Source organism: Theobroma cacao, chromosome 9 (genome assembly GCF_053813885.1).
Source record: "Theobroma cacao isolate CCN51 chromosome 9, ASM5381388v1, whole genome shotgun sequence".
NCBI classification, from domain to species: Eukaryota; Viridiplantae; Streptophyta; class Magnoliopsida; order Malvales; family Malvaceae; genus Theobroma; species Theobroma cacao.
The window spans coordinates 39,861,232-39,877,281 of NC_142647.1; the positions used below are offsets into that span (position 1 = coordinate 39,861,232).

Consider the following 16,050-nt stretch of genomic DNA (forward strand, 5'->3'; position numbering starts at 1 on the left):
CCAGAGTTACAAGGTGGAAGACTAATCACTGAAGCAAGGTCTTACTACAATTATTTAAATACGTGAAAAGAGGTCTAACTCTTAAGGCATGCTTGCTTAGCTTGTAATGGCTAGGGTCCCAAACTAATTTGGCGTATATTGATACAAATACAGCATCTTTAGGAAGATCAAAACTGTAGAGACAGGAATTCTGGTGAATCTAATCTACTCTATAACGAAACAAGAGCTACTTGCAATCTATTCATTATACAATTATACAAATCAAGTGCCAGAAAAAGATTGACAATAATACAGCAGAGCTTGTCTTTTAAAACAAACCTGTTAATGAAGAATCCTCCATACAGCAAAATCATTCCCTGCACTTGATCTCAAGATCCTATATTTGAAACTGATAGACTCCAATCAAACAGTTCTGAGTTACCAGCTTCAATGCTTTTTTGCCTCGGGACTCTTTGGCATGCTGTAGGGAAAAACTCCTGTTTCCTAACTTCAGATGGCCTTTCCTGTCGCTTACACAAATTTCTGCCTCAGAATGACTGGCGTGGTTGAGAAACGACAAGCAAAGATGAATGCTGAAACCAATCATTCATTCAAACTCAGACTTTGGACAGGAAAAAGTGAATGATGCCATTCAATAAAAACTTTAAAATCTAAAGCTAATGATGATATACGGCTACAATGATTTCAATACATATTATGACGAAACAGGGCATAAGCTATGCCACTATGTCGACCACCAAAAAAATAAAAAATGCCAACTTTATTGTATCCAAGCATGTAGTGAAAGGCTTCAGAAACCAACTCAAACAACTGAAGGTTGTAGGCTCTTCAGTATCATAGAATTTTAAAGTTTGTTAAATGATCTATGATCCTGGTAATAAAAGACAATTTCTGTTCGTAAATGTTTCACTACTTGATTTTAAATTGAAATAAATCATGATCATAATGATTTTGATTTGTATAAATTGATACTCGCTGTGGAAAGAAAAGTTCTTGCTTGTTATCAGAAAGAAGATGCAATGTTACTTAAGAGTATGACAAACAACAATAGCAAAAGAAGAGTCCATACAGTTACATGTGCTTGCTTACTCTCCGATTAGGACTTCGGTACAAGTCTATTCTCTTTTAAACTTTTAACTTTGAATACTGAAAGTTATTTGGCTTGGCTGTAATGGTTATTAAAAATGCCCTTTGTCAATTTCCTAAGGGCATATCTATTTTCTGTCCGGTGAGATTATGTACACAAGCTCCTGGTCAGGCACAAGTTCTTGTGCTTGGAAATTGGCACCTATAAATGATGCCATCCCTTTTTCAAAACGCATATTAGTAACTTATAAGAGGGAAAGGAAGAAGTTAGAGAACTGAAAGAAACTATACCCATCATCTAATGGTATCAGAATAAAACACTAACCTTCGTCCCAGCTACAATGGTACCATTAAGGGGATGACTTGCACATGTGGTTACACCTTCAGACAATGGAACAAAAATATTTTGCTTCCTTTGATAGTTCATCTTGGACAAACTCTGCAGATCCTCCCTAGAACAACAAAAGATACACAAAGGAAAAAAAGATTTTTGAAAAAGAAAATCAACTCCTGGAAGCAACATGCAGTTACCCTCCTATGAGTGGTGTCTTGTACATGAAAGTAACTGCCATGCCTATAAAATACCTAATGCAGCCATCAAAAAGAGATTGCAACACAACACCAACGACAGCACTCCAAAAAATAAGCAGCATTTATTGCTACAAAAACAAAACAGTTTGTTTTGATTCATTCTTACTCACACAAGAACAGTACTAAGATTCGACATGTTTTCACCTAACAAAGCAAATGTAAACCAGGTTGTCCATCCAAAATAACCAATTCAACCTCCAGAGAACCTGATGGCTAATGTAAGAAGGTGTAAGGAGTCTCTTACTTGTAGTCCACATGGCTGGGAGAGCTGGTATCTGGATAAAAATCTAAAATATGAATGCCACTGTCAGATGATGATCCGACCGCGTAAATCTGCAGCAGACATATACTAGTGTGAGATAAGACCGTTTTTATGAGTAAAACAATACTCTGCTCCGAGGGAGAAGTATGACTGTTTGAGCCCCAGTTGTGAAAAAAAAAAAAAAAAACCCAGAAAAGGCTATCTGATGCATATGCTGCTAAGTATTGAATGATGCCGTTAATAGAGACAATACAGCATGCATTGTACCATATGCAATGTAACAATCATAGAATATATGTTGTCAAAAGTACAAAAGTGAAGGATTATATGACGACAATTAAGCTGATTGTTGCACAATGATCAGAAGTTATGTTTCCTTTAATGTGACCAATTATTTCCCCTCCAAGTAAATTGACACAAATGCCCAGGTTATCCTGAGTTTTGCAACCAATTGTGAATAGTGGACTTGTGGACTGGGCCATTTCTGTAATATCATATAAAAAAAAGTTGAACAAGGAAATCCGGTGAAAAAAAAACCTTACAGAAGATGTTGGCAGCCATGATGGTTTTCTCAAGTATAGTAGATCAGCTGATATGCTGGCTCCATTTCTAACAAATTCAAATTAAAAAGAAAAGAACAAGAATAAGTAAATGTGAACTTATTATACACAAGTTGCCAATACCCCTATAAATACATGACGAAATTGTAAATATATTCAACTTTTACTTACAACCAAGCTGGAGGAGGGCAATGAACATGTGTAACTCTTAAATTATAAATATCCAAAACACCTGACCTGCATGAAATGAGGAAATAAACACAAGAAAACATCAAAGTTGGGGCTTCCAATCTTCTTGGTCTCTAATGCGAGTTACCTTATTGGCAAATGAACATTTTAATCATTGTAAAAATAACAAAGGAGATTGAATGCATGGCGCAATAATAATTAGTTATAATTTCTGCAATCAACATTTTAACATAAATGAACCCTGAAGATATTTAGATTTCATACAGCACTTCATGCAAAGTGACCTGAAGAAATTACTGATGCTTGCTTGTGATTTGTATAAAAGGTTCTTGTGATAAAAAGAGGTAGTGTTGCAAATAAGTTAAAAAAGATGTGCTATAGGCAGAGAGAAAAACTAGAGTAGTCTCTGAAATACTGAGTGTCACAACAAGTGTTGATGAACAAAGGGTAGAGAATAAGTAAACGGCAGAGCAAGGCTAAGAATAGGGCAGAGAATGGCTAAGTAGAATCAAATTTGAGAGAGAGAGAACTAAGACTGAAAGTCTATTTGCCTATGTCTAAAGAATCTTGTTCTGCCAAAACAAGTTGTCAAAGCTCTATGTATAGAGCAGAAAGAAACAATTACTCAAGAACAAGCTTTAACGAACATAATGAGTAACAGTACTAAAATGAGCTTTAATATACAAAATGGGTAACAATTATTGAAACCCCATTATGTGGCCATTGAGAGTAGTGGGCTTTTTTAACACATGGCCATTAATGATGTAATGAGACTTGCTCTTGAGTAAAAGGTAAGAGAGAAAAGGAAAGAGGTTGCTTGCCATAAAACAACTCGTGAAGAAATAATAAATTGGTAGCCAAAATCAAGCATCTACAGGATTCAAAACTTAAAACGGAAGTCACTCTTTAGCAAACGGTTATTTATTGAGGGTGGAAGCTTTGGCAAAATATGTCCACAATCAGTAGATTCATGATCAACACCAATGAATAGGTAGGCAAATGCATTCCATATCATGACTGCTATATATTTGCTTTTCTTTGATTATTAATCACTGATAAAAAAATTCACAGGCAATAAATTGGTATCATTCCACAACCTACCATCCATCATCTAGATGGAATGCCAATTGATATGGACAAGAAGGATCAAGATCAATGGAGTGTATTTCCTTTGGAACAATATCTGATTGTGCCTGAAAAGAGAAGGGAACAAATCATTAAGAGCATATTATGGAAAGCAACAATGTTGATTATGTTTTTACTATAACATGAAAGTATGCTCCCCTGGATTTCATATTCCATAAACTAAGAACCCTTCACATCTGCATGTTTTTACATAAAGATATGAAAATGCACTTTCATGAACAGGTAGACTCAAGAGGATATTGGCATACATAAATATTAGTAGTTCATAGGCAATGAAATTATCCACCTTAAAGCCCTATAGAAATGAAAGTCTAACAGAAGCACATGTGTTTCCCTAGGGAAATAAAGTGGCCAAGTTCATCATGAATACCTTTAAAGATCCAATCTTTTCCAGCATTGTTGCTAACTTCAAAGATATTAGAGGTGGATGACCAGCCTAAATGAGTCAAACATTACAAATGTCACTGCATGTATCATTAAGATACAACTTTATCAACTACCAAAGCTATATTAACCATATGCATAAAGATAAGTCATCAAATAAATGGATCCTGACAGTGACAAAAGGTGGCTAAGATTGCTGCTAGCACCATTTGGACTATTTGTCCTTAGCAGGGTTGTTAGTCCCAGCAACAGTCTGACATACTTTTGCCAACATGCAACAGATTACAAGTGGGGTACAAACAAAGATTTCATCCTAAAGGGGTGGCTAATGAACTTCATTACATGTTTCCCTTATATAAAATCTTGGGGATCATACATAACTCAAAAAGTAAATGCATAAGTAAAAGCTGAATAACCAATATTTATTATGCATCTTGATTACAATTGAGTCCTGAAATTGAGCAATGTTAATAGATGGGCTTGGCTTTGCCTTATGGAAGAACTATGCATTGAGCTACATACCATAAAAGTAAAAGATATAATAGCTTTGTAAAAGCGGGAACATTAATTTGAAAAGCTTTAAAAATCTAAAAGTACAATCACAAACTTGCACATTCAAAATATATATTTTGAAATTTAGATTTATCTAAATGTAATTTATTGGAGGGGCTGGATTTACATTTTAAAAGTAAATAACCATATTTAAGTAATTTAAACTGTAACTCTACATGTTCCTTCTTAAAAAAGTTTCCTGTTCTGGTGGTGTGTATTCCTAGACAAAAATTAGAACGTCAATGTCTTACCTCATTATGACATTGAAAAGCAGCAGCTGTTCTTCCTCCACGAAGATCCCACATATATATATTCCCATCCTTACTAGCACCAAAAATTGTCTACAATAAATGAACTTTTCAAGGTTAAGGATTATTCAAAAGCTTAAAAAGAAAACATTACTAACCACAAAATGCACAGCATCTATAAAAGAAACTAAATACACCTGCACATTCCTTCTATTGAGTGCATTTTCAATAACTTTACTAACTTTTTTGTTGCTAACAATGCCTTAAGCCAAGAAAAATTACAAAATATAATATAAGAACTTCAGTAAATCGAATACCAAATAACATAGATTTCTTAACAAAACTAGAAGTGTTCCATTTCGATGCTATAAGTGCCATTTTTTCTATTTAAATGGGTAAACATTTTCTCTAATTTTATAAACACCTATGCTGCAAGTTTTAAACTAAAAATATTGTTTATTGAAAATAAACATATAATTTGTTTAAATAAGCATACACCTGTATTATATTTACAAAAGAATAGCCACAAATAGGTTTTAGAATTGATTTCAACATTTATAAATTCACATTAATCCTAATTGATGTATTAATTTGCATTAATTACATTATAGATTGATATGTTCATTGTTTTAAATTTTGTATATTATGTTAATATTTATGCATTTCAAATAATATAACATATAACTATGGATTTCGTTTTACTGATTATACTAATCATTTATAGATTTTTTTTCCTTCCATTCAAATCAATTATATATCATAATAATGAGTTTTCATATTTAATGGTACTGTGTTATAATATTTCATGTTATTTATCCTTCAATTTTACTCTTTTTTTTTTAACTTACTTGTTCCCCTCAAACTTTTTTGGTTCTCTCCTTTTTTTCCAAATCTTTTTTCCTTTTCCTTTTCCTTTTCTTTTTTCCAGCCAGCAAGGGGAGAAAGTCTGACTACTATCAACACCAATGCATCATGGCATTAGAGGGGATTCCAGTCTCAATATGCAACAACACTCTGTGAAATGCCCATTGAGCTCCCACATTTGTTTGCAAGCATCAAGAATACCCTTACGAAGTTCCAACAACATACTTGAGTCTGGAGGACTAACATGCATCAGGTTGGGAATAGTTGGACCTCAATTTTTTATGTATCGCATAGATGTAAAGATATATGCCATAGAAGATTCATTTGCGAATCTGTTGATTCTATTTAACTACATTGACATTTAGACAAGTAAAGCACGCATGAAAAGATATTGTTCTTAATTGGCAGAAAAGGTTCCACAATAACTTGGTGCCCTTATCAGAATCTTGTTCAAATTTATAAGACTTGAAGCCTGACTAGTAAAGCCAATTCTCAATTCAATATTATAATGCACCTTTAATACAAGTTTGAACAAATGAATGCTAAACTCTACTCTTACCACTTCAATATGTAGTTCAGTAACATGTAACATAAAACAAGTCTCATGCTCATCTCATAAAAGGAAAAAGCAAAGATGACATACAAATAATTTTCTCCTACAGATTCAGATAAGTAACTTCTTAATAAATTAAGAGAGGTCTTCAATTTATTAACCTGATTTTCCACATGCGGTTGGATAGTATTGAGGGTGCTACAGGAACCAGTTATAAGCTCGAGGCAAGGAAGAACACTTTTTCTTCTATCCCATATATTGACTATGCCATGCGTGTCGGAAGCAATCAACCTACGGTGACCAACCATCAGGAAGAAAAGAATAATACTGGCAGCTAAAGACAAACCTCATGAAAATTTAAATCGATTCAACACAATGTCATCAACCAACATATATGACCAGTAATATAAAAGAGATTCCAAAACTAGCCATCGGAAAAGTTCAATACTGAATCCAAAATTAATAACAGCTACTAGAATAAATTTAAGAAATAACATATTAGTTAACTTGGCATTAGAGCAGGAAAAATTACTTCAAATCCTTTTTGAATTATAGTAATTCCAATGCCTAAACAACAACTAACAGCAACAATGTGGCCGAATTATCAGTTAGTTTGCTGCTTGGCCTGTCAGGACCCCCACTATCTTATTATCTGTAACTCCAGGCAATTATGGATCTGAGCACTCTAAAGATATATTTGGGTATAAGTCATAGCAAAGATGGCTAAACAAGTTTATAAACAGACAAAGGGCTCAATAACTAGATTGTTTCTCACCATCAAGTTTCTGAAAATAGTTTCCAACATGTATCTGTACCTAACGTTTATGTGCTAGTTCAAAATCTGAAAAGGGGATCAATAACTAGCTGTTTCTCACAACAATGTCTCTTCCCAATATTGAATACTTTCAGGTATTTTTCTCTGATTTTTGGTTAGCGTTGAAAGAACATTATAAACACTACCAATAATTTAGAATGGCCTAATAAATAGGATGATTAACAATAATAGCTTTCCTTGCTTCTAGTATAGTTTTATACCTTGTCTTCATCTTCATGTGCAAAACTAACAATCTATGGAAATTTGAAACAAAAAAAAAAACACTCATATGTCAATATTTTAGCAATGGGATACAAGTGAAGCAAACACTCTAGACTAATAGCTTTCACCTCAAACTAGTCGTCTTATGGATACCAATGTAGAGTTAAGTAGTTCTTGTAGAAAACACAAAAACATAAAGTTTCCTTTTAGAAGGAAGTTCAAAGCATAACTTTAACATGAAGGAACCAGATATGCAGAGGAAAGGCATAAAGAATGTTCCAGGCAAACCTCTAATAAACTATTAAGCTTCTTGTGCCACAGCAGAACAAAAAATAATAATCTTAAATGCAGTTCTCAGGTTGACATCAGGCCACTCAAAATTGTCTCCAAAATTTATGACGTTTTAGTGTTCCTTTCTACTTTGTTAACAAAAGTGGTTTCTCAATATGAAAGGGTCAATTTTACTAACTCAATATTACAACTCTACTTCAATAACCAAGTTCAGGTTTCTTCACAATAAGCCTGAACAGTTACTATATTTTTTCATAATTTCGTATTTATTTTTCATCTTTCAAAAATCCATATCCAATATGAGGGGGAAAATATTTTTCTCAGCTTTTTACAAACCTTGAATCATCAGTTGCCGTAAAAGCTATATCACATAGACCCTTATAGACTTCAGAACCAAGAACAGAGAGAGAGCGTCTCGTTCTTAACACCTGAATTAACAGTGAACAAATTATCATGATACATTAAAATGAGGATGTTACCAGATATAAGGAAACTAAAATAATTCCCTGATGGTTAACTTTTGAACAAAAGAATAAAACTGACAACTGTACTGATTTATTTGAATCAGTTTATCACATACTTGGAAATTAAATGACTAATAAAAACTATTTGAAGTCTCTTACTTACATATCCTAATACAGGATCAGATTGGAGCTTAAGAGGGGATGATCATAAAAAATTTCAGATCAAATACATGTATTTGAACATTATAAGAATTCACATTAAGTGCATCAAAAGTAGCTACCGCAGAAACTCTGCAGTGCTAGAAGTGAATAAATGCAGAACAGAGGTCCAAATTTGAGAGAATCAAGGAAGCAAGAGATAATTTATATCAACCTGTCGAAATTCAGCAAGGAAATCACAATAACTATTGTTGAATTTAAACTCCATTATACTTTATCAGGCTTAAACTCCAAATCTCTAAATGCAGTCACTCATAATTCCATTACGACAACCCATTGGGAATATCAACCTGATGTGGAAGAGTTCCTCTTTCATTCCTCGTCTCATGAATAAATGCCAGATAATGGGTCCGTGTCTGTCAGATATATTATTCCAAACCAAGTGTCTTATAATTAACTTCAATAATTATATAATTGTTCCCTCAGACCCTATTCTGTCAATGCCATACATTCAAAACTCCTTTTGAGACCAATAGCTTTCTCAATTTCTCTCACCCTAAAGTTAGTAAGAACTCAAAAGTTCTCTTTACCTTAGAAAACATATCCATTCCTATGTCAGCAATTTCCCATAAATTCAGGCCAAATTGTACATCCAACCACCAAATGTCAATATGGTGACATATCAGGGGGTAGAAGAAATTTTGTGCCGATGCAAAAGCAGTGTCATAGTATGGTTATGGGTCAGCAATGGAAGCAGAGGATCATGGCCCTCAGAATCTTGTTAAAAGTTGCTTACTAAATGAAACTACATTAATTTCAACTAAACACTTCAAGTTTCTCTGCAAGTCCCCAAAGCCAATCTTCTTTCTCTCTCCAGAGATACATTGACACCTCGTTATAGAAAATACCAGAAATTCTGCTCCTGCTATTCAATGCCCTAGCTGGTCTTTGTAGATAATAATGAATATAGTAGTAGATGTTTGTATTTATTTATATCAGTGTGATTAACATGCTAAAACTATTTTCGACCATAATAGATAGAAACGAATCTATGATTATTTAATCCACATAGGAGTTTGGTAATATCACATTCAATAAAGATACTTTTCATATATGACAGGAAAACCAAAAGAGAAACTTACCTCAACTGGTTTAGAAGAGATGTAACCAATATCAAAGATCAGTACTTCATTACTTTTCACAGAAGTACAAGCAACCTAGAAAAGTAAACAACCATGTCAAAAGTTAGAAGTCCAAGATAAAAAATGATATTAACCCAGTTACAACCACATTACGCACCATCCATCAGAGCATTCACAATTTAATTAATGCTATATAAACCAGACACATAAAGTAATTAGATCAGTGCTGTTGAAATCAAATTAGAAAAACAGTGACAAAAAATAGAGGAAAACAGAACTCTAAACTCTTGACCACCCATACATGAATAATAGCCTAGAGAATCCAAGTATGAAATTCGAGTTTCTTTGGACATAAAAAAAAAAAAAGGTATGTCTCATGTTTGGAAACATTATGCATCTAGAGGTGAACATGAGTAAATGCAGATCTAACTCATATCAGTGAAATTTAATAATCCAAAAATATTCCACTCCGCTTAATCCATATGTACATGCTATATTTCTTAAATAATTCAAACAGTGGTTTTCACTTGTGTATTCCTGAAGCCAAGAAACCTTAATAAGCAAGCTACAAAGTTTTGACAGCCAGATCTATGCATGCCCTAAAACCCTAGATGTTGGAAATTGATTAGTACAAAAAGCTACATAATAATAATAATAAATAAAAACTAAGGCAAACATTTACAGCATAAAGAAGAACAAAACTAAAGAGTAAAACAGAAATAGTTATTGCCACACTAGTTCGAAATGTCATCATCAAGGAAAATATCCAAATTAAGAAAACAGCAAATCCACCATAAACATTATTTGTTAGTTATATACTGAATTTTGACCAATGACATTTAGTAAACTCTATAGTTATACTACCACCCATAAGCTGGAGTCAAATATATACAAGAACATTATGCTAACCATTTCCTTTTACATATGGCAAGTGCAAATTACAGTGAAGTAAAATGTCATTAGACCATCTACAATATCTAAACATATAATAGTTTGTGGATATGTAACTAAACTGAACCTCATCTTGGTTAGCAAGATTCCACCGAACAACATCAAGTTGTTGTCGCAAATAGAGGTGCAGTAAGTGCTTACTTTCATCTTCGGTTAAGCCTATTCCAAAGAAGTAACAAACAAGTGAGATAGATTGGCAAGAATACATGATAGCTGAACCTAAGTATGAATCCAGATAGGAAACCATAAAAGAAAATGAAAACAGACGAACAAGGAAACAGTAAAATAAAACATGTTTATACTCTTAAAAAATGTCCAGATCGGAAAAACTGAAACGATGTACCTTTCACTTGAAATTCAAAATCTAAAGAAGAGTGATTAATAAGTGACTTCTTTTTTTGGCCACCAAGTTCATTAGCATCCTTATCCAGGATCACTAAGGTTGAGATACGGTGAAACAATCATCCTTGTAACTAACAGACCTACTAATCAACTAACAACGACCATCATAGATGTTGAGAATATTATGCAAAAGACATTGCGGATGCAATATGTTCTTTTGTTGCACCCAACACCATGAGCAGGACCTAAACATGAGTAACCACATGGCAACTATGCAGAAGGGCTACCAAAATGAGTTCTGACTGTAAAACAGGCAGGTTTAGACAATGACACCCTGAACCCCAAAACAATTTCCTGGATGACATATAATTACCCAGTGAATGACGAGAAAATAACTGTATAACCAACGATTCAAGAAGATGAGGCTCGAGTGGCAGATTTACATCATGACAAACTGACACCTAAACCAAATCCCCGGATGGCACATTATTACCAAATGAGCAACTACTAAGCATTATAGAGTAAGTATGTAGACCTTATCCTCTGCTCTTTCATAACTGTACCCTACCCCTAACATGGAAAAAGGTGCACATCAGACCATGGTTTCAGATATTCAGTCCAATCATGAGCAAATTACCTAAGAATACAAAGCCACCATGTTTAAATAGGTATGCCACTTGAACAATATTGTCTGATGTTTCTCTCCTAATTCAGAAAACCATTGTTTAACTGCAGGAATTTTATTTAGGGTTTCTACATACATGCATGTGTTACCCACAAATGTCTGGACATTGTCAGAAAAGCATATTAATGATGCAATTTTCAATTTAACTTGTGCACAAAAATCAGGCATAATGTACATTATAGTTTTACGTAAGCATAGCAAATATGGTAGAGACCCAAGTAAAAAAAAAAGCATCTGTTTTGCTCTGCCAACATATACATGTGCTGAAGATTAACACAAAGGCAAGGGGGGGAGGCAAAGCAAGCCTTTAGTTGATCAACTTACGTGGCAGTGAATCATTACTTTGGCAATATAGAGTCTCAAAGTCATGCACTGTTAAGCACCCTGATTTTGTTACAGACACCAAGTAAATTCCCTGGAGACAATTATATGGGCAAAAAATTAGGGGAGGTTAGAGAGAGAAGAGAAAGAAGGACAAAAAGAATAGTAGGAGTTGCAATGGAAAGCAAAGGGTGAGGTAGGGGAAGAAAATTAAGAAATAGCAAGTATCTCTTATTCATACTGGTTAACTCGCATTAAGTCACACCAACTGCAACAGAATAAGTAAAACTCAAATTAGTTCGCCTATTTAGTGGCATGGTGCATAGGCCTTGTAGACACAATGGTTTCTAGTATGCTTGCAGATATCACATTAACATTTGGACACGATAATTCTGCAATAAACACCCATTGTACATACTAACCCAATGAAAAATCTTCATGCCTATGACTATGCCCTTGAACAGTAGTTTCAATTTGACAAAGTGTTATAGTATGATCATGTGTTTTTGTGCCCAGGGGGACAACCGAATAGTTAGAACTTGAAAATTCAAACTGGAGGCCTTAAGTTCGAATCTTGGAGATGGGAGGGTGGACTTTCCAGGATGAGAAAGAGCTAGCTCCCCATGTGTAGCCAAGTAACATGTACCCAAAAAAATGGTCACCTATTTTTACCTTAAAATGCGACTGTTATTTTGCAGGAAGTTCAAATAAGTGTCTGGCTTCTCATAAAATCAAATTTTGACTTCAAAACATGGCTTGATAATTTCTAAATATGTTCAGACTATTCTGAAACCAAAGTTTAAATAGTTTAGCTAGGGTCATACTCAACCCCTACTTTGAGTTGAACCATAAGTCCAAAATATGTCATTCTTACTCATCCAAATCAATATAATATATACATATATATATCATTCTTAAATGACTAGCTTTACAATTACAAGAAATTTGTATAAACCTAAAAAAAAAAAAGTCAAGAAACACAATTAGTAGGGTAAATTTATCATCAAAAGATTTCAGAAGCTATAATTTAATGAGATATTAATGGGAGGTATCACCTTGTTGTCAAAGTCAACTGCAGATATTCCTTGCCTGAAAAGAGAATCATATTAAACTATCTCTTGAAATGAAACAAGAGGTATGAATAAATAATATCTGAGAGAGAGGATATCAAAGGCTTCACCAAACAACAATTTTTCTTGTTCAAAAGAATCTAGAAAATGCACAATTGAATGCTAAAACAAATAGGATGATCATAGAAATTCTCAAGAGAACTACTTGTAGTAAGTAGTAACTGGTAATTGTAGAAGGAATTAACATTGGAAAGAGAGGCCAAATCAAATTATCTCTGATCTTCACTTGGAACAAAAATAAATAATTACAGAATTAAGAATTAAATTGAAATATTTAGCAAACAGCTCGAGTCTAAGGGAAAAAGCTGTAGTTTTGAGTCATTCGCAATTAACACCATAACTTGAAAAAAAAAATCTAAACATCTAAAATTTTATTTACTCAAAAAGTGAGATTGTAACTATTTAAAAAAATATACTAAATGGCATTTGGTCAAAATTCCAATCATTGCGCCCAACTTTTATCAATGCAGCTAGAAAGGTGTGACGGATCCAAACACTAGCTCATGCCACTGACATTTAGCTTCCAACAGGTAAAAATTAATTATTTTTTGTTCTACAGGTCTATTATCGCCTTTTTCTAACAACAAATAACAATAGAACAGTATCACCATCATTACAAAAAAGAAGGTTTGAAAATCAATTTGCAGGCATCGTTATTTCTGATTTTTTTTTTTCAGATAAAAATTGTCATAATAGTTAGCTCTCTCTAGCAGATGGGTTATGTACAACGGATGCTTATACACAAATTATAGTAGTGAAACAGATCCCTGTCAAAATAGTATTTAGTGAGGAAATTACATTGCACAAAGATATTTCTTGAGTTAAATATGACTAATAATAGCCAATGACAAACTATTACAGAGATAATAATCAGAATTCAGAAGTGATAATTGTAACCAAGTTACATAAATATTCACTAGAAAGAATAAGGGAGAAAAAAGAGAGATAAGAACCACTAACATTCTGAATGGAAGTTGGCCACCTGAATTCACAGCATTGTTTATCCGATTAATCTACAAAACAGATGTCTAAGTTTATGCAACAGATTAAATAGAGTAAGGAAAGCTGGGAAACAGTTTTCAAAAAAAAAATTTGTAAATGTCCCTAAAGAATTTGATGCATACATGGGTTTGACACGGCTTTCCATCAATGTGATAAAAATGCGGAAATGCCCCAATCTAAGCTATCACAAAGCAAAAATCAGTAATTGAACAAAATCAACCTTAAAAAATAATAACAATGAAAGTAAAATTAAAAAAAAGAAAAAGGCAGAAGAAAATTTGAAAGACCTCGGAATAAGAATGCATGAGGAGGCCAGAGAGGTCGTGGCGGTACTTAGGATCGAACTTTCCGTTCAATTCGAGTATGCTTCTTTGCCATGGACGACATCTTTGGATTCAAAAGAACATTTTGAATTGCATCAATCATTCAACCCCAAATTTCAGAGAAGTAGAGATTGAAAGAAACAAAGAGATACCTTGGCTTGGGTTTAGGGCTTTCAGTTGAGGGTTTGGAAGGAACCAAGAATTTGTCCATTAGAACAAACACAACAGAGACAGCTAATCGATCCAATTTCTTTTTTGTGGAGATTTGCACTTTATTATTTTGTTGCATTTTCCCTTTTCCCGCCTTGGGGATTTTGTGCCATACTTCGCATTTTTGCTTACCGCGCAAAGTTGGGTGGGCTGGATTCGGGTCAGGTTGGAGGTAGAGGGTTGGGCCTCTGGACGAATTAAACAAGCCCCAGGTACTAAAAGAAACTTTGAATCCACGTTACCCAGCCGAACTTATCGTTGTATCTCAGAACTGATTTTTCTCTTCTTCAACTAAAAATTTTATCATCTAATCCCAATAAAAGATTACAATAATCAAACCAAAATTTGACCAAAATTCTCCAGGAATCACGATCAAAATCGATCAATCTATTGAAATTCGAAACCCTGCTAATGTTAACGAAATGAAGTCCTTTTTAGCGTTTTCCACTGCAAATTTGGTCCAACTCAAAAGCCAATAAACACAACATGCCACCGAAAATATGAACAGATGAACTGGAACCCAAATATTGTAAGGGAGTAAGACGAAGGCCATCGAAAATTTAAACTAATCCAAGTACTCTGATTAGATTTCACAACCTTGCATTTCAACAATTCAAGAACAAAAACCCTAAAACAAGAGATCTACATTTAAAGAAACGTAAACAAAGATGTTCTAGAAACAGATCTTTCAACGAGACCAGAAAGAAGAGAAACAGCTTTTTACTACTACATTATTAGGCTCTCTCTCCCCTGATCCTCCTAGCCAGCTGGATATCCTTAGGCATGATTGTAACCCTCTTAGCATGAATAGCGCAGAGATTGGTGTCCTCAAAGAGCCCCACCAGATAGGCTTCAGCAGCTTCTTGGAGAGCGGCAACAGCGCTGCTTTGGAACCTTAGATCCGTCTTGAAATCTTGAGCGATTTCCCTCACCAGCCTTTGGAATGGAAGCTTCCGAATCAATAGCTCCGTGCTCTTCTGGTACTTCCTGATCTCTCTCAACGCCACTGTTCCAGGCCTGAAACGGTGAGGCTTCTTCACTCCTCCGGTGGCTGGAGCTGATTTCCTGGCGGCTTTGGTTGCCAGCTGCTTACGTGGCGCCTTGCCTCCCGTTGATTTCCTCGCTGTCTGCTTTGTGCGTGCCATCGTTATCTGGCTGGAAAGGTGAAAAAGATTATCGAAACTGTGTTTGTCTACCGAGAAAGTTGAGGGAAACTGATGATTCCAGTAATGAGCGGCGACGAGGGGAAGTGAATTTGGGTGCATATATTGAGGAAGTTGAGAGAGAGCGCGCGGCAACTTCGAAATTTTTTAGTGACTAATCTGGACGGTCGGATTATATCATATTATTCATCGACGGTTGTCAATTCTTGTCGGAGTCGGCGATCCGTGTGCTGGTGGAAATGAACCAATAAGATATGAATATCAAAGCGCCCCTTGGACGTGCATAGATTTGAGAATAAAAAGACGTGTGCTGTAGATTGATAACAAATCTACGGCTAATACTCTGAAGAAGGAAGTCACACGGATCATGATCCGTGACAGTAATTTCTGTTTTCT

The 16,050-nt window shown here is 34.5% G+C and overlaps 2 protein-coding genes across 3 annotated transcripts; both read right to left on the reverse strand.

Annotated features, from left to right (window-relative positions):
* Positions 1-75: 75 nt before the first annotated feature.
* LOC18589762 (Transducin/WD40 repeat-like superfamily protein) lies at positions 76-14,922 on the reverse strand. 2 transcript variants are annotated; one of them, XM_007014877.3, is made up of 18 exons: positions 14,434-14,922; positions 14,246-14,345; positions 14,081-14,134; positions 13,917-13,969; positions 12,882-12,915; positions 11,830-11,920; positions 10,546-10,637; positions 9,528-9,602; positions 8,099-8,190; positions 6,597-6,726; positions 5,022-5,111; positions 4,205-4,270; positions 3,790-3,881; positions 2,671-2,736; positions 2,482-2,548; positions 1,922-2,010; positions 1,412-1,538; positions 76-572 (listed from the first exon to the last, which is right to left on the reverse strand). In XM_007014877.3, the coding sequence occupies exons 1-18, from the start codon at positions 14,568-14,570 to the stop codon at positions 528-530; spliced, it is 1,500 nt and encodes a 499-aa protein (XP_007014939.3). In that variant the 5' UTR covers positions 14,571-14,922; the 3' UTR covers positions 76-527. The 2 variants fall into 2 exon arrangements, with proteins under 2 accessions (XP_007014939.3, XP_088665664.1); XM_088809538.1 differs by lacking the exon at positions 76-572 and having other exon boundaries at positions 2,477-2,548.
* Positions 14,923-15,050: 128 nt separating this feature from the next.
* LOC18589763 (histone H3.2) lies at positions 15,051-15,745 on the reverse strand. The gene has a single exon (XM_007014880.3). It carries the CDS (start codon positions 15,634-15,636, stop codon positions 15,226-15,228), a length of 411 nt encoding a protein of 136 aa, XP_007014942.2. The 5' UTR covers positions 15,637-15,745; the 3' UTR covers positions 15,051-15,225.
* Positions 15,746-16,050: the final 305 nt, after the last annotated feature.